Source organism: Pleurodeles waltl, chromosome 7 (assembly GCF_031143425.1).
Source record: "Pleurodeles waltl isolate 20211129_DDA chromosome 7, aPleWal1.hap1.20221129, whole genome shotgun sequence".
Classification (NCBI taxonomy): domain Eukaryota; kingdom Metazoa; phylum Chordata; class Amphibia; order Caudata; family Salamandridae; genus Pleurodeles; species Pleurodeles waltl.
This window is the reverse complement of record NC_090446.1, coordinates 411725954-411743996: the sequence shown is the minus strand read 5'-3', so window position 1 is coordinate 411743996 and position 18043 is coordinate 411725954. Positions and strand designations below refer to the sequence as shown.

The following is an 18043-nucleotide window of genomic DNA, read 5'->3' as shown; positions in this document are numbered from 1 at the left end:
TATCTTCAAAACATGGCTGTTTGAATGCTAGGGCCAGTAGATGGGATTTAGCAAATGTTTTGGTCTGCTTGTAGAAACTGAGGATTAATACAGTTCTTAACAATTTAACTAAGCTTGGTGAGATGATATGTGTCTGCTTCAGGTTTTTCAGTATGGGTGAGTGCTCTATTTATTAGTAGTGTGGGCAAGCAGTTACATTTACCAGAGGGTAGTGATAAGCATTTGTTGTACTCACAGAGGCAATAACTGAGGCACACACTCAAAGAGTAAATTCGAGCCCAACTTAGAAAAATAACTATTCTTTTTATATATGTTTCAAACCCAAGAACTTCGTAATCGGGTATGTATACTTTTGAGCATAAATACTTTGCAGTTGCGGTAATCAACACTGAGTGCAATTTTCAGGGTTCTCTCAATTTTACCGTATAGAGGAAAACAATGTTCAGTAAACACAGGGTTAACTAAGACGTACGAGGTCGGGCTCAGGGACCGGAGGTAAGTACTGGGCAATGATCAGAACCACACCAATAGGTCACACTAAGGAGCACTGGGGCAGCCTGGTGGATGGGTGCACCAAGGCGCTGGGTGCCCAATAGTACCCTATGGGAGTTGGACTTTTTGACAAACAGGCTGCAGTCCCTAGCTAGGAAGCCAGTCAGGGAAAAAAGCAAGTAGATAGTAGACTTGGGGTGCTCGGGGACATAGGTGCACCTTTGGTCCTTTTCTCAGGGCCCAAGGGTGACGGATGCAGGGATGTCCCTACGCATCGAGTTTTCTCATTCCAGGGCACTCATGGTCGGGGGGACTTGCATGCTTTGGCTGCAGGCATGGTTGAGGATTCCATAAAGGGGGTACCTGACGGTGGACTCGAGCTCTTAAGAGCCAGGGGACCTTGTTGGCACCAGTGACCCACCTCAGAGGGGGTCAGGTGCGACAGGTGCAGTGGTTGTTGGAGGTTTTCTGGTTTTCTCTCACCGCAAGGTTGCACGCAAGGGGGCCTGTGTGCAGAGGCTGCAGGTGTCTCGAGTGAGTCCAGGATGGGTGAGACCACACTGGACTCAATCTCTGGGCAGCTGGGGAACTGCGTTGGCACTGTTCATTAGCTTCACCACGGGTCATGGACATTGGGTGCAAAGGTCACTTCAGGTGTCAGGTCTTTGGGGTTCCAACAGCTGCAGATTCCTTTTCTTGACTTTTCTTGTTGCTGAGCAGGTCTGCTGCCCACAGGAGACTTGAGTCTTTATTGAAGGCAGGACGAGTTGGCTTCTTGGACAGTCTTTTGAGGTTAGCAAGCAGTCCGGCATGGTCAGCTGCTGCTTCTTTCCTCTTCTGTGAGTGTAACTCTTCTTTGTCCTCGTCTTCTTAGGTCGTCACGATCTGAGCTCTAGGGTTCAGTGTCCCATCTAAATATTACATTTAGGGGCACTACAGGAAGTGCCAGGCGGTAGCCATTGGGCTGCCCAGCTTTAGGGTGACTACACCCTTTCTATGACCACTTCCGCAGGGAAGTGGGCATAACCCTAACCCTAGTGGCCTCACTTCTTCCAAACAAGGTGGAGAAATTTAAAAAGTCCCTTCAGCTCGTCCACCTTAGGGGTGGGACTGGCATGAAGTGTGCACATCTCCTAATTTAACAAATCTTCCTACCTGTGCTGCAACTAAAAGTGGGGCCAGGGCAAGGGGTTGGTTTGTCATATCCACCATCTGAAGAGACCTGGGTCGCATTACAAAGGTGGCAAGGCCTTTGACGCACCCGCTCCTGGAATGTCCATCCTGCCTGGGTGAGGTGATAATACATCAGCCAAGGGCATGCTTTGTTCTCTGGCCCTCACCTTGAGGGCTAGAAATGCATCTGTAGTGGCTGAACTGGTCAGGACCAGTCACTCAGCACACTAGTAGCTGGAAGGCTTTCAGGAGGCACCTTTAAGGTGCCCTTAGTGTGCATTTATTAATTAATCCTTCACTGGATTCAGTGAGAGATTATTATTCTGAGATGTATGATACCAAAATCCCAGGGTTCAGTGAAGCCATCAAGTAGCTGGGAGCTCATAAGGACTTGTGTCCAGCACATGCATTTAAAATGGCTTCCTTGTTCACTTATGTCTCAGAATCGACAGAGACATAGCAGGGGCATATCTGCTCCTTTATATATGCTTTTATATGTGCCCTAACACACCTTGCCTTCAGTGGTGACTTATACCTGGCACATGCTTTAATAGGAAAGTGTGACAGGTTCCACCAACGCATGCAGTCTGCAATGGCAGCACTGTGTGTTTTTTGTGAGGGGTCCCTGGGGGTGGCACAACTGGTGCTTCAGCCCTCAAGAGCCTTCCTTTGTGTCCCAGGCCCTAGTTAACAGGGGCACCATTTACTAGGTACTTACAGTGGATGCTAAAGTGTGTGCCAATTGTGCAGAACAATTGTACAGTTTTGGGGAAAGAGATCTGACACTGGGGACTTGATTAGCAGGGACCCCGCGCACTAACATTCAAAGCCATATCAGAAACTAAGTTAAAAAAAATGGGAGCTAGCCATGCCAAAAAAGGTGCTTTCCTACGGTATTCCAAAGCAGTGTTATCATAATGTAAATGTTATTGGAGGAGCAATCATTATATTAATATATTAAAATGTTCTTATTTTTCCTTGGAGGATTTTACAGGTAATAATGTGTTCCTTTGATTTATTCTTACAGAAATGTTTCCACTTTCTGACCTGATACCAGAGACCAGCACTGGTGTGGAGATTACAGTGAACAGCAGCACTGTACCACGGTATGTCATTTTTTAAACGTTTCACCTTTTTACTGAGGTTGATGTAGGAAGCTGGCTCTGTATATACTATATCAAAATCACACTGCACATAGTCCAGGGGTTCCCAGAGGCTTGACAGAGACAATAATAGATAATACTAATGCTCTATTTGTGGTCGAGCAGTTAGGCATATCAGAGGATAGTGTTAAGCATTTGTTGTACACACACAAGCAGTAGAGGAAACACACACTCAATTACTTAACTCCAGACCAATAGGATTTTATATAAAAAAATATGTTTTGTTAATTTATTTCTAGGACAAGATTCAGTTTGCAGGTAAGTACATAACTTGAAAGGTACTTTACATAGGTATATTCTGGACGTTGAATCAAATCAACAGTACATACAGTTTTCTTTAAAATGGTAAAAAGCTATTTTGATAGTAGACACTGCAATTTTCAACAGTTCCTGGGGGAGAAAAATAAAGTACAGTTTTTGAGGTTATTAACAAACTTACAGTTTTGGTCTCCGGGGCACAGGTAGCCTACTGTTGGAGATTCAAGTTAACCCCAAACACCCAGCACCAGCAACACGGGCCGGTTAGTTGCAGAGGTCAAACAGGAGTCAAAATAACGTGAGCGCCTATGGAGATGGGTGACTCCGGTTCCGGTCTGCTAGCAGGTAAGTCCCACGTTGTCGGGGGGCTTTAGAGAAGCACTGGAAGGGCCCCAAGTAGGCACAAGGACCACACCCTCAGCGGCACAAGGGCAGAGTGCAAACAGGGTGTGGGGTTTCCAATGAAACTCTATGGAGGGACCCCGGGGGTCACTTAGGCGCTGCAGGAAGGGCACAGGGAGCTCCTCGGGCAAGCCACTGACTTGATAGGGATGACGTCCGCCTTCTGGTCGTTGCTGCACCTGTGGTCAGTTTCTCTTGCGTCTCGGGCCTCGGGTGCAGTGCTTCTCCAGGCATCGGATGTCTTCGTCCCAGGCAGTCGCTGTCAGGGGGGTCCTCGGGATTCCCCCTGCAGGCGTCATCGTGGTGACCTGGAGGGGTAAACCCACGTGGGCATTGTGTTCCCAATCGCCTCAGGATCCTTTCTTGCTGGGTGGACCACCTGGACACGGGCCATGAGTGTCGGGTGCAGAGGGGTCAAGATTTGGGCATCGGGAGTGAGATGGGAGTCCTTGGTTGAAAGTTTCTTTTGGACAGAGCCGCTGCCCTCGGGAGTTCTTGGACCTTTGGGGTGCAGGGCAGTCCTCTCGAATTGTCAGAGGTCACTGGGCCTGCTGTATGTTCTTTGTAGGAGGCTGGCCTGGTTTGTAGTGGGTACCTTGGGTACTTACACCTTACAAAAGGTTCAGTTATCCCTTGTTAGTGAATGTAGTAGTGTTCTAGCAGCTTAGGCTGATAGAGGAAGCTTTAGCAGAGCAGCTTAGGCTGAACTAGGAGACATGCAAAGCTCATGCATTACACAGTACTTATACACAAGTAAAGACAATACTCAGTGTTACCAAAAAAAAAAGGTATTTATTTGGGTGACACTACCAAAAATATCTTAGAGACAATACTCCTTCTGTAGGTAAATATTATACACAGTATATACACTAGACACCACAATTAGACAAGTAAATAGTCATAGAACAAGGCAAACAGTAGGAAATCCTATAGAATGCAATGGGAGAAAATAGGTCTAGGGGCAACACAAACCCCTAGACATAGCCTCTCCCAGCCTCTGGACATGCTTTGTAGGGTTCAAATGGTGCTCTCCTTGCATAATCCAGTCTACACCGGTTTAGGGTACCCCCAGTCCCTGCTCTGGTGCGAAACTGGACAAAGGAAAGGGGAGTGACCACTCCCCTGTCCATCACCACCCCAGGGGTGGTGCCCAGAGCTCCTCCAGTGTGTCTCAGACCTCTGCCATCTTGCTTTCAGAGGTGTGGGGGCACTCTGGAGGCCTCTGAGTGGCCAGTGCCCACAGGTGACTTCAGAGACCCCTCCTGATAGGTGTATCCCTAACTAGGTGGCCAATCCTCCTCTGAGGGCTATTTAGGGTCTCTCCAGTGGGCTTTTCCTCAGATAAAAACTTGCAAGAATTCACCAGAGTTCCTCTGCACCTCTCTCTTCGATTTCTGCCAAGGATTGACCGCTGACTGCTCAAGGATGCCTGCAACATAGTAGCAAGAAGACTACCAGTGACATTGTAACGCCTAATCCTGCTGGCTTTCTCAACTGTTTCCTGGTGGTGCATGCTCTGGGGGCTGCCTGCCTTCACCCTGCATTGGAAGCCATGAAGAAATCTCCTGTGGGTCGACAGAATCTGCCCCCTGCTCCCGACGGCACCAAAATTCAGCTTCACCAGTACTCTGGGACCCCTCTCATCCTGACGAGCGTGGCCCCTGTAACACAGGTGGTGGACCCAAGTGACTGAGACTGACAAGTGGTCCAACTGTCCAAATTTGGAGGAGATAAGTCCTTGCCTCCCCTCTCCAGACAGTAATCCTGTGCACTGCGTGATCTGCAGCTACAAGGACTTCTGTGCACATTTCCAAGAAATCATGCATGCACAGCCGAGCCTAGGTCCCCAGCACTCTGTCCTGCGATGCTCAGCCCCCTGAGTTGATATCCGGTGTTGTGGGACCTCCTTTTGCAGTGTTGAGACGACCGTCATGTTCAGACTTCTTGAACCCATGTTCAAGGACTTCTGCGGGTGCTACCTTCTTGTGCGTGGGCTCTCTACATTGCTGAGGGCCCCCTCTGTCTCCTCTCCCAAGTGGCAACATCCTGGTCCTTCCTGGGGCCAGGCAGCACACTTTTTCCCCAGCCTCGACTCTTGCAGGTAGCCTGGCTTGTTTGCAGTATATTGCCAAGGAAACCACTCTGCATCCTCCAGCACGCCGTGGGACATCGTCTGCACAAAGAAGAACTTCCTACCTCCTTTCGTTGTTGCAGAATCTTCAGCTTCTTCCAACCGAAGGCAGCCATTTTTCACCTTCATCCGGTGTTTAGTGGGCTCCTGCCCCCCCCCCCGACACTTTTGCGACTCTTCGACTTGGACCCCTTTCTTTGCAGGTCCTCGGGTCCAGGAATCCGTCTTCAGTGGGGTATCTTGGACACCATTAGTGTTCTCTTACACTCTCAGCGACCCTCTACACACTACACTAGGGGTCAATTTGTGGTTCGCATTCAACTTTCTTAGTATATGATTTGTGTTGCCCCTAGGCCTATTGCATCCTATTGTATTCTAGTGTTTGCACTATTTTCTGACTGTTTTATGTACCTGATTTGGTTTGTTTTGTATATTTTGTGTATTTTACTTGCCTCCTAAGGGAAATATTTTTGGCACATTGTCACTAAAATGAGGTACCTTTATTTTTTAGTAACACTGAGTATTGTCGTTCTTATGATATAGTACCTATATGATATAAGTGGTATTGCATGAGCTTTGCATGTCTCCTAGTTCAGCCTTGGCTGCTCTGCTATAGCTACCTCTATCAGCCTAAGCTGCTAGAACACTACTAATCTACTATTAAGGGATAACTGGACCTGGCACAAGGTGTAAGTACCATTGGTATCCACTACAAGCCAGGCCAGCCTCCTACAATGTCCCACGGCGTGAAGATCGTTGCAGATAAGATTTCGTGTTGGAAGGCGCCAACAACCCTTGGCTACCGCAAAAGTGCGTTTTTCATCAAAATGGCGTTGGATGGACCCAGGAAGGACCTGGGGCCTCAACTGTGTGTGAGTAGGAAGAGAGGGCTCTTAGCACTTTAGAGAGCCCTCAGGATGCCAGCCAGCACCCCCAGAAGCCGCAGGATCCGGGTTCAAAGGAGGTGCAAAATGCGGTTGATGCAGCACAACAAAAGAAGGTCCCACGCTGCAGGAGAACAACTCAGCGAGTTAAGCGTTCCAGGGTGGAGTGCTGGGTACCTGGGCCAGGCTGTGCACAAAGGGATTTTGCAAAGAGTCCACAGAGGCCTCAGGAGGCGAAGAAGACACAAAACACAGGGGCACCGTAGTTCTCGGGGAAGGCAAGGTCTTACCTCCTCCAAATTGCGTCAGCAGGACCTTAGGACAGTCTATGTTGATGATGTCCACCCTCTGCGTCCTTAGGAGCACGCTCCTCGCTGTGAGAGAAGTCCCAGGGTACCGGTCGTCGCCTTGGAAGGTGCCTGCTTGGAGCAGGGGAGTGACACCGTCACTCCACGGGGATGTCTTCGGTCCTTCTGGTGCTGGATGAAGACAGGGAGTCGCCAGAGCATGCACACTGTGAAAACTGTTGCAGTTGCTGACTTGGAGCTGAGGTTGCTGAAGACAAGTGTCTCTTGTAGACACTTTGTTGTAGTTACGGCGTTTCTTGGAGCAGGCTGCAGTTGATCCAAGGTCAGAGGATGCTGAAGTTGTTGCAGAGGATTTCTGAAGAAAACCTGAAAGCAGAATCTGAAGAGAACCCACAGGAGTGACCCTAAATAGCCCTGAGGTGGGGATTGGCTACCTTATCAGGGATGGACCTATCAGGAGGGGTCTCTTGTATCACCTGTTGGCACTGGCCACTCAGAGCCCTCCAGAGTGCCCCCACACCTTGCAAAGCAAGATGGCTGAAGTCTGGGACACACTGGAGGAGCTCTGGGCACCACCCCTGGGGTGGTGATGGACAGGGGAGTGGTCACACTTAGTAACTTTGCACCTAACCTTCAGCAAGTGAAGGTTATACATATAGGTGACTTATAAGTTACTTAAGTGCAGTGAAAATGGCTGTGAAATAGTGTGTGCACTATTTCACGCAGGCAGTAATGGCAGTCCTGTGTAAGGGTTTGTCTGAGCTCCCTATGGGTGGCAAAAGAAATGCTACAGCCCATATGGCTCTCCTGGAACCCCAATGCCCTGGGTATCTATGTACCATATACTAGGAACTTATAAGGGGGGGGGGGTCCAGTTTGCCAATTGAAATTGGTAAATGAAGTCAATGGCCTATAGTGACAAATGTAAAGCAGAGAGAGCATGAGCACTGAAGTTCTGATTAGTAGAGCCTTCGTGACTCAGTTAGGCACTACACAGGTATACACCTTAGGCAACAAACTATGAGCACTGGGGTCCTGGCTAGCGGGATCCTAGTAACACAGTAAAAACACACTGACACACACTCACAAACATGCCAAAAGTAGGGGTAAGCATGCTAGAAAGAGGCTACTTTCCTACATTCTTTTTGAGGTTTCCTTGAAGCAGGAGACAGGTCAGTAGGGCTGGGGCCAAAGCAGTTGTTGTCTTCCTCCTTCTGTGCTGGGGATTCAGCTTAGCAGTCCTTCTTCTTCTTGTAGGTCGCCAGGAATCTGACGACTAGGGTTCAGGGAAGCCCTTAAATATAAATTTAGGGGCATTTTTAGGGGTTAGATGGCAGTACCCAATGGCTACAGTCCCTGAGGGTGGCCACACCCTTCTTGTGCTCCTTCCCTTTGGGGAGGGAGGGCACAGACCTAATCCTATTGGTCCCTGTCCTCCCAACCAAGATGGAGGATTCTGCAGGGAGGGGGTCACCTCAGCTCTGGACACCTTAGGGGTGGTCCTAGCTGGAAGTCACTCCTTCCTGCTTTCCCTAATTTTCCTGCCGGGCTTTGTCCGGAAGGCAGGCAACTCCATTAACTGGAGTGCCCTGGGCACTGTAATCCCAGGCTTGAGCATTTGAGGCTCACTGCCAGGTGTTATAGTTCCTGCAGGGGGAGGTGTGAAGCACCTCCACACAGGACAGGCTTTGTTTCTGACCACAGAGTGCACAAAACACTCACCCCATATGGTCAGAAACTCATCTGAAAGTGGCAGGCTGGCACAGACTGGTCAGTCCTGCACTGAAGGATTGCGTAAAATACAGGGGCATATCTAAGATGCTCTGTGTGTGCATTTTTTAATAAATCAATGTGGGTTTATTATTCTGAGAAGTTTGATACCAAACTTCCCCTTATTCAGTGTAGCTATTATGGAACTGTGGAGTTCGTAATGACAGACCCCCAGACCATATACTCAGTATGGCTACCCTGCACTTCCAATGTCTAAGAATGAACTTAGACACTGTAGGGGCATATTGCTCATGCAGCAATGCCCTCACCTGTGGTATAGTGCTCCCTGCCTCCGGGCTTTAAGGCCTAATAGAGGGGTGACTTACCTATGCCACAGGCAGTATTTTGTGTGCATGGCATCCTCAGGGAGATGCCATGTCGACTTTGCCCTTTTCTCCCCACAAACACACACAATCTGCAATGGCAGTGTGCATGTGTTAGGTGAAGGGTCTCTTAGGGGGGGCACAACACATGCTGCAGCCCTTAGGGACCTTCCCTGGTCACAGGACCCTTGGAACCTCTGGTACCTTTTGCAAGGGACTTATCTGTGTACCATGGGTGTGCCAACTGTGGAAACAATGGTACTTTTTTAGTGAAAGAACACTAGTGCTGGGGCCTGGTTAGCATTGTCTCAGCACACTTCTTAGTCAAGTCAGCATCAATATCAGGGAAAAAGTGGGGGGTAATTGCAACAGGGAGCCATTTTCCTACAGTATTGCTCGTGTATCTATTGTAAGGTAAGGAATCTGCAACTAGAAGTCTCTATCAGATGTACAAGTTACCTTCGGGAACAAAATATCTGGTAGAGGCATATTCTAGTTGCAGATTCCTTACCGACCTGCCCATCCTCCCCTCGCTGCGAACTGATTTCTAGGGACAGGAACTTCCCCTTAAGGGCCCTAGTTTTGGCCATCACTCTGTGTTCTTCATTGCTCCCTGCTACTGGCGTGGGAAGTCGTGAAAAGGAACGGACGTCAGCACACCGGGGTGGCGCCTATATACGGCGCGACATCATCACGGTGAGCACGACGCCCGCGGACTCAACCAACGCCACCTGACGGTGCGCAGAGGTACTGCTCGAAGAAAAATCTCCAGATTCAGTCTGACGCCTGGGGAAAGTCAAAGGTAAGGAATCTGCAACTCGGATATGTCTCTACCAGATATTTCGTTACTGAAGGTAAGTAACTTGTACTTTAGGCATAAAGCTGACTCAGTCTTGGAGCACTTTAAAGAGAGCAGAGTCACTGTCCTTTGGGCCTCTCTTCTCCCACAAGGCACTTCCACCAGCAATTTTTACTTCTTCGTGGCTACGGATGAGGTTTTCCCACCCGTCCATGCCAGGCTTCTCCAAACCACCAGGCTTTTCAGCCCTTTTGTTGCTGATGCCACGGTTGCCAGAGATATCTTAGGCAGCAGTGGCAATATGCAGCTCAGTCCCCTGCATCTCCAACTGCAACACTCCTTTAGTGTTTCTTTGCCAGCACGCAGCCACCCTGTCTCAAGCAGGATCCAAACCAGGAGTCCTTTCTCTGGACCAACGAGTCCAGGACATTTGGGCTGTGATCTAGTTTCAGCCTCTTTCCTGGGTCTCAGTGAAGCTGACTGTAAGACATTTAGGCCTACTGGGCTCTTGTATCTTTATCAGTCACTCCAGGTGGCACATGTAGGAAGGTGGCTCTGTATGAACTGTAGCAAAATGAGGGATAGTGTGCACAGAGTCCAGTGGATCCGCAGAGGCTAAAGTAGATAGTAAACAAGCTGTATTCGGTCAACATAACCATCAAAGCAACCTTAAAACAATTTAAGCTTGTAGAAAAGTTAAAACATAGACGAAGTAAAGTAGATAAATCACTGACCATGGAGTTCGGGCTCAGGGCGTTAAATGGCAGAACCAAATCAGACACCAATGGCAGTCACACGTTCAACAAACCCAACCACACCAGCAGAATCGACTATTGTCTATTCGATATAAGACTATGGCCTCTAGTCATCGACATGACGATCGTTGAAAGGACTGAAAGCGATCACAACCCTCTCTCTGCCCACACATTAGCTCTAGGTAATCTCCCATCCACGTCTAACTCCCCAGCAGTAGCACCCAAGGGTATTAGCCTGGCCAACAATAAACAACACTTAAAATGGGACAAGGTCGTGGCTCGGCCCGCCCTCATCAACGCTGCCAATAACACCCTAAAATCCACACTAATGGGCCTAGAGGCAGGTCCTGCAATTCCCTACCAGGAAATAAGCTTAATTCACACCTCCTGCCTTAGGGATATCGCAGCCCACTTCTTAGTACCCCCAGCCCACGACGACAAACAACCCATAGGTAGGCACCGCTGGTTCAACAAAACGTGTCAGTCCCTAAACAAGCGCTTAGTTCAAGCCATTAAATCCAAGGACCCCACCGCAATCCGCGTAGCTAGGAAGTCCTATAAATCTGCAATACGCATAGCCAAGCGTGACCAAGATAATAAATGGTGGACAGGACTCAGTGACGCTGTGCGCGAGAGGAACCATAGTCTGTTCTGGTCCCTGGCAGCGCGAGGCCCAGAAACCAGTGGTTTGGACATCACAACCAATATTGCCCCGAAAGACTGGGTAGTTCACTTTAGTAGCCTGTACTCCCCTGATCATGATAGCCCCATCCCTGTTTGCACGGGCCCCCACCTAAATCCCTCATTAGCACCCACCACCGCAGCACCCCTGTTGTTTTCCCAAAGTGACATAACCTATTCTCTAAGCACCTTAAAACGCGGCAGGGCCCCTGGATCAGACTGCGTCCCAGCAGACCTGTTCTCAACAGACCTAGCATCCTGGTCAAGATACCTCACCATTATAGCTAATGCAATAGCATCTGGGGCGCCAATTCCCGAGTCCTGGAAAGCGGCTATTGTTATTCCAATCTTTAAAAAGGGCGACAGATCACTTCCTTGCAACTATAGACCTATTAGCCTAATTGACTGTGTCCAAAAAGTCTTCTGCCACTGCCTCCTAGGAAAGATGGAAGAATGGATGACTGAACGCGATATCCTTAGCCCCCTCCAAGCCGGTTTCCGGAAGAAAATTTCCACTACTGATCAAGCCCTCAGATTCCTATTATTATATTGGAAAACAGTGTTCATTGGTAAAGGCAGCCTTTATGTAGCTTTTGTGGACCTCAAATCTGCTTTTGACCTAGTACCTTGCAACAAACTATGGGACACTCTCTCTCAGATGGGAATCCCGGAGCACATTCTTGCCATTTTGATACGACTCCACGAGGACAACTACGAACAAGTCAGGTGGGTCAACAAGGGCCAACTAACTGATAGAATCCCCGTTTCCCGGGGTGTGCGGCAAGGGTGCGTCCTTGCCCCGACCCTCTTTTCCCTGTATATCAATCAAATCGTCCCCTCCCTCCTCAGACTGCAGGCTGACGCACCTTCACTTGGCACACAAAAAATCCCAGTCTTACTCTTTGCCGATGACACTCTTCTGATATCCAAGACCCCTAGCGGTCTAAGGAAACTCCTTGCGTGCTTCGAGAAATTCTGCTCATCACAGGGACTCGAAATCAATGCCTCAAAAACAAAACTAATGACCCTCAATCCCCACAGATCTTTTAAAGGGAAGTTTACTTTAGAGGGCTCCACACTTGAGAAGGTGGGCATTTTCAGCTACCTGGGCATAACATTCACTGACAACATGTCTTGGAAGCCACACATAGGAAATCAAGCTCTAAAACTAAAACAAACAACAGGGGTACTACTAAAAAAAAATTCACCCCTCACACACAAAACCAATTCGCCCAGCATTACAGTTATACGAAGCCCAGGCCGTCTCCTCAGCGCTTTACGTGGCTGAACTATGGGGCTATACCAAAACCCAAGACTTAACCACCGCTGAAAACAACTTCCTAAGAAACCTTGTGTCCCTTCCGCTAAGCACCCCACTGTTCCCCCTTTTCAAGGATCTCGGTATCAAACGCATTGGACACAAAGCCCGCCTGCGACCTCTGCTGTACTGGCGGCGTCTCTGGACCACCCCGCAGCTCAACATCTTCACTGAAGCTCTACAGGTCATCCTAAAAGCCGACCATCTTCACAGAATCCCCTGGCTACGATGCATCAAGGGTTCACTGTACTCACTTGGGCTCGATGATCTCTGGAACTCACCAACCACGTCCGTCTTCCCCTCGAAAAGCGAACTAAAGAAACTATATTGGCAAATGGCAAATTACGAAGACACAAGGGCTGCACTCCACACTACACTATCTTGTGACTTTGCCAACCTAAAAGAGTCATGCAAGTACGAAGCTTTTTGGGACCTAATCACGGCCCCAAGGGAAAGGAAACTGTACTTCCAGCTCTGCATTGGAACACTCCCATTAAGACTTCTCACCAGTAGCTGGTCACACAATGAATCAACCGTATGCCCAGCTTGCAAAGCCCCTGTCGAGAATCTCCCTCACGTCCTTTTTGCCTGCCCCGCGTACACCGCCCCCCGTAGGAAATGGCTGGCCACGGCATGCAGACTACTGGGAGTCCGCAGCTCTGTGCTAGCCCTGCGAATCCTCAGATCAGACACTAGGCCAACGCTAGTGATCGCCGTCGCCAAATTCCTCAGAGCTAGTTGGCTTGTTAGAGGGAAAACCCTTCTGGATAAAGATTCCAACTAAGACTGTCCCATCGTCCTGTGCGAGCGCATTTTATTCCATTTTTATTCAATTTTTCCCATTTTCTCTTATCTTTTACTCCCTTTTATCATTATATTTACTTGTAATTATCATTATGTGTATTTATTTGTATTTATTACTGCTTGCGCTTTTTTGGCTCCTGTAGCCGCAATAAAGCTCCTTTGAATTGAATTGAAGTAGATAATACTAATGCTCTCTTTTGTGGTAATGTGGTAGAGGAGTTAGGCTTATCACAGGGTAGTCCTAAGCATTTGTTGTACACACCCAGTCAAGAAATGAGGCACACACTTAATGACTAACTCAATGCCCATGTTTTTATATAGCCAAAATAACTTTTGTTCTTTTTTTCTAAAGCCAAAAGGATCTCGTTGCAGGTAAGTACAGTTGTAAGTTTGTATCACACTTATGTATCAGTTGCACTTTGTTTAGGTTTTGCAGATAAAACAATTTACAAGTAAGCAACACTTCAATTACAAAAGTTGACTCAGTGCATTTTCTCATAAGAACCAGTGCAGTCCTAGGGGAGTAAAAGTGTTAGCACAGTTAACAGGTGTAGGAGGCTGGACTGGCTTGTAGTGAGTACCTAGGGGTACTTGCACCAGGCCCAGTTATCCCTTATTAGTGTATAGGGTGTCTAGCAGCATAGGCTGATAGATAATGGTAGTTTAGCAGAGCAGCTTAGGCTGAACTAGGAGACGAGTGAAGCTCCTACAGTACCACTAGTGTCATATGCACAATATCATGAGAAAACACAATACACAGATATACTAAAAATAAAGGTACTTTATTTTTATGACAATATGCCAAAAGTATCTCAGTGAGTACCCTCAGTATGAGGATAGCAAATATACACAAGATATATGTACACAATACCAAAATATGCAGTAATAGTATTAGAAAACAGTGCAAATAATGTATAGTTACAATAGGATGCAATGGGGACACATAGGGATAGGGCCAACACAAACCATATACTCCAAAAGTGGAATGCGAACCACGAATGGACCCCAAACCTATGTGACCTTGTAGAGGGTCGCTGGGACTATTAGAAAATAGTAAGGGTTAGAAAAATAGCCCACCCCAAGACCCTGAAAAGTGAGTGCAAAGTGCACTAAAGTTCCCCAAAGGACATAGAAGTCGTGATAGGGGAATTCTGCAGGAAAGACACAAACCAACAATGCAACAACAATGGATTTCCAGTCGAGGGTACCTGTGGAACAAGGGGACCAAGTCCAAAAGTCACAAGCAAGTCGGAGATGGGCAGATGCCCAGGAAATGCCAGCTGTGGGTGCAAAGAAGCTGCTACTGGACAGTAGAAGCTGAGGTTTCTGCAGGAACGACAAGGGCTAGAGACTTCCCCTTTGGAGGATGGATCCCCCACGCCGTGGAGAGTCGTGCAGAAGTGTTTTCCCGCCGAAAGACCACCAACAAGCCTTGCTAGCTGCAAATCGTGCGGTTAGTGTTTTTGGAGGCTGCTGTGGCCCAGGAGGAACCAGGATGTTGCCAATTGCGTCTGGGGACAGAGGGGGCGTCGAGCAAGACACGGAGCCCTCTCAACAGCAGGCAGCACCCGCAGAAGTGCCAGAAACAGGCACTACGAGGATGCGTGAAACGGTGCTCACCCGAAGTCGCACAAAGGAGTCCCACGTCGCTGGAGAACAACTTAGGAGGTCGTGCAATGCAGGTTAGAGTGCCGTGGACCCAGGCTGAACTGTGCACAAAGGATTTCCGCCGGAAGTGCACGGAGGCCGGAGTAGCTGCAAAAGTTACGGTTCCCAGCAATGCAGTCTGGCGTGGGGAGGCAAGGACTTACCTCCACCAAACTTGGACTGAAGAGTCACTGGACTGTGGGAGTCACTTGGACAGAGTTGCTGGATTCAAGGGACCTCGCTCGTCGTGCTGAGAGGAGACCCAGGGTACCGGTGATGCAGTTCTTTGGTGCCTGCGGTTGCAGGGGGACGATTCCGTCGGCCCACGGGAGATTTCTTCAGAGCTTCTAGTGCAGAGAGGAGGCAGACTACCCCCACAGCATGCACCACCAGGAAAACAGTCGAGAAGGCGGCAGGATCAGCGTTACAGAGTTGCAGTAGTCGTCTTCGCTACTATGTTGCAGTTTTGCAGGCTTCCAGCGCGGTCAGCAGTCGATTCCTTGGCAGAAGGTGAAGAGAGAGATGCAGAGGAACTCGGATGAGCTCTTGCATTCGTTATCTAAAGAATCCCCAAAGACAGAGACCCTAAATAGCCAGAAAAGAGGGTTTGGCTACTTAGGAGAGAAGATAGGCTAGCAACACCTGAAGGAGCCTATCAGAAGGAGTCTCTGGCGTCACCTGCTGGCACTGGCCACTCAGAGCAGTCCAGTGTGCCAGCAGCACCTCTGTTTCCAAGATGGCAGAGGCCTGGAGCACACTGGAGGAGCTCTGGGCACCTCCCATGGGAGGTACAGGTCAGGGGAGTGGTCACTCCCCTTTCCTTTGTCCAGTTTCGCGCCAGAGCAGGGCTAAGGGGTCCCTGAACCGGTGTAGACAGGCTTATGCAGAAATGGGCACCATGTGTGCCCATGAAAGCATTTCCAGAGGCTGGGGGAGGCTACTCCTCCACTGCCTTCACACCATTTTCCAAAGGGAGAGGGTGTAACACCCTCTCTCAGAGGAAGTCCTTTGTTCTGCCATCCTGGGCCAGGCCTGGCTGGACCCCAGGAGGGCAGAAGCCTGTCTGAGGGGTTGGCAGCAGCAGCAGCTGCAGTGAAACCCCGGGAAAGGCAGTTTGGCAGTACCAGGGTCTGTGCTACAGACCACTGGGATCATGGGATTGTGCCAACTATGCCAGGATGGCATAGAGGGGGCAATTCCATGATCATAGACATATTACATGGCCATATTCGGAGTTACCATTGTGAAGCTACATATAGGTAGTGACCTATATGTAGTGCACGCGTGTAATGGTGTCCCCGCACTCACAAAGTCCGGGGAATTTGCCCTGAACAATGTGGGGGCACCTTGGCTAGTGCCAGGGTGCCCTCACACTAAGTAACTTTGCACCTAACCTTTACCAGGTAAAGGTTAGACATATAGGTGACTTATAAGTTACTTAAGTGCAGTGTAAAATGGCTGTGAAATAACGTGGACGTTATTTCACTCAGGCTGCAGTGGCAGGCCTGTGTAAGAATTGTCAGAGCTCCCTATGGGTGGCAAAAGAAATGCTGCAGCCCATAGGGATCTCCTGGAACCCCAATACCCTGGGTACCTCAGTACCATATACTAGGGAATTATAAGGGTGTTCCAGTAAGCCAATGTAAATTGGTAAAATCGGTCACTAGCCTGTTAGTGACAATTTGAAAGAAATGAGAGAGCATAACCACTGAGGTTCTGATTAGCAAGTGGAACCCAAAAGAAAACCACCGGCATCACAGGGCCGGCTGGGTGCAGAGGTCAAAGTTTGTGTTGGTTTTCACTGGAATCCTATGAGGACTGGGGCACTCGGAAGAAAACAGGTTGCAGGTAAGTACCCATGACTTCAGGGCACAGACCTAGGGGGGAGTGGCACAGGTCAACACCAAACACACACCCTCAGCTGCACAGGGGTGGCCGGATGCAGGGTGCAAACACAGTGTCAGGCGCCCAATGCTTTTCAAAGTAGGAACCCCAGGGTTCACAAAGATGCTGCAGACTGGGTCCAGGGGGTCGGTTCAGGCAAACCAAAGGCTGGACAAGTAGGAGAGGTGCCGGCAGGATGTTGCTGGACTGTTGGTCGTATCACCCAAGGCTAGGGGGTTGCGGGTGCAGGGGTACCTTTGGCAACGGGAATCTTCATCAGATCTAATCACGGTCAGGGCGGTCCTTCCGAATTCAGGCTTCAGGTATTGTTGTGTTGGCCAGAAGAGGTCAACCAAGGGTAGACTGAGGTCGGAATTGCCTGGGGACCTTCACTAGATCAGTGGTCCACCTTGACATGGTCCGTGGGCATCAGGTACAGAGTGGGCAGGACGTGCGGATCTGGGGAGACTCTGGAGTACTTTTGGTAGATTTCTTCTGGACTGGGCTGCTGCCCTTGGGAGTTCTTGGTCCTCTGCCGGGAAAGTAGTCGTCTGGGGGTTTGTAGAGGTCGCTGGTCCTGCAGGATGTGTCCCCTTTTTTGTAGCAGGAGTATCGGAAAAGCTGCAGACAGGCTGGTAGGTCTGGGACCAAGTCAGTTATTGTGAGAAATAGCCTCTTTCTAGCATGGTTACCCCCACTTTTGGCCTGAATGTGAGTGTCTGTCAGTGTGTTTTGCCTGTCTCACTGGGATCCTGCTAGCCAGGACCCCAGTGCGCATAGTTTGTGGCCTATGTGTGTGTTGTCAGTAGTGCTTAACTGTGTCACTGAAGTTCTGCTAACCAGAACGTCAGTGCTTAGGCTCTCTCTACTTCCAAATTAGTCACTATAGTTTAGTGACTTCATATTCCAATTCCAATGGGCACACTGGACCCCCCCCCCCCCTTATAAGTCCTTAGTACATGGTACCTAGGTACCCAGGGCATTGGTGTTCCAGGAGATCCTTATGGGCTGCAGAATTCCTTTTGCCACCCATAAGAAGCTCACACAAACCTTTCTTCAGGACTGCCATTGCAGCCTGAGTGAAATAGTGCCCACACTATTTCACAGCCATTTTCACTGCACTTAAGTAACTTATGAGTCACCTATATGTCTAACCTTCATTCACTATAGGCTAGGTGCAAAGTTACTAATTGTGAGGGCACACTTGCACTAGTAAAGGTGCCCCCATGCTGTCCAGTGCCAATTCCCCGG

The 18043-nt window shown here is 49.0% G+C and overlaps 1 protein-coding gene across 4 annotated transcripts in view; it reads left to right on the top strand.

Moving 5' to 3' along the window:
* RALGAPB (Ral GTPase activating protein non-catalytic subunit beta) overlaps positions 1-18043 on the top strand; it is a 1713320-nt gene that overhangs the window by 1604599 nt on the left and 90678 nt on the right. For all 4 annotated transcript variants that reach the window (XM_069243900.1, XM_069243898.1, XM_069243901.1 and 1 more), the window contains one exon: positions 2693-2771. In XM_069243900.1, coding sequence (XP_069100001.1) covers positions 2693-2771 — 79 coding nt within the window. The remainder of the gene's footprint in view (positions 1-2692; positions 2772-18043) is intronic.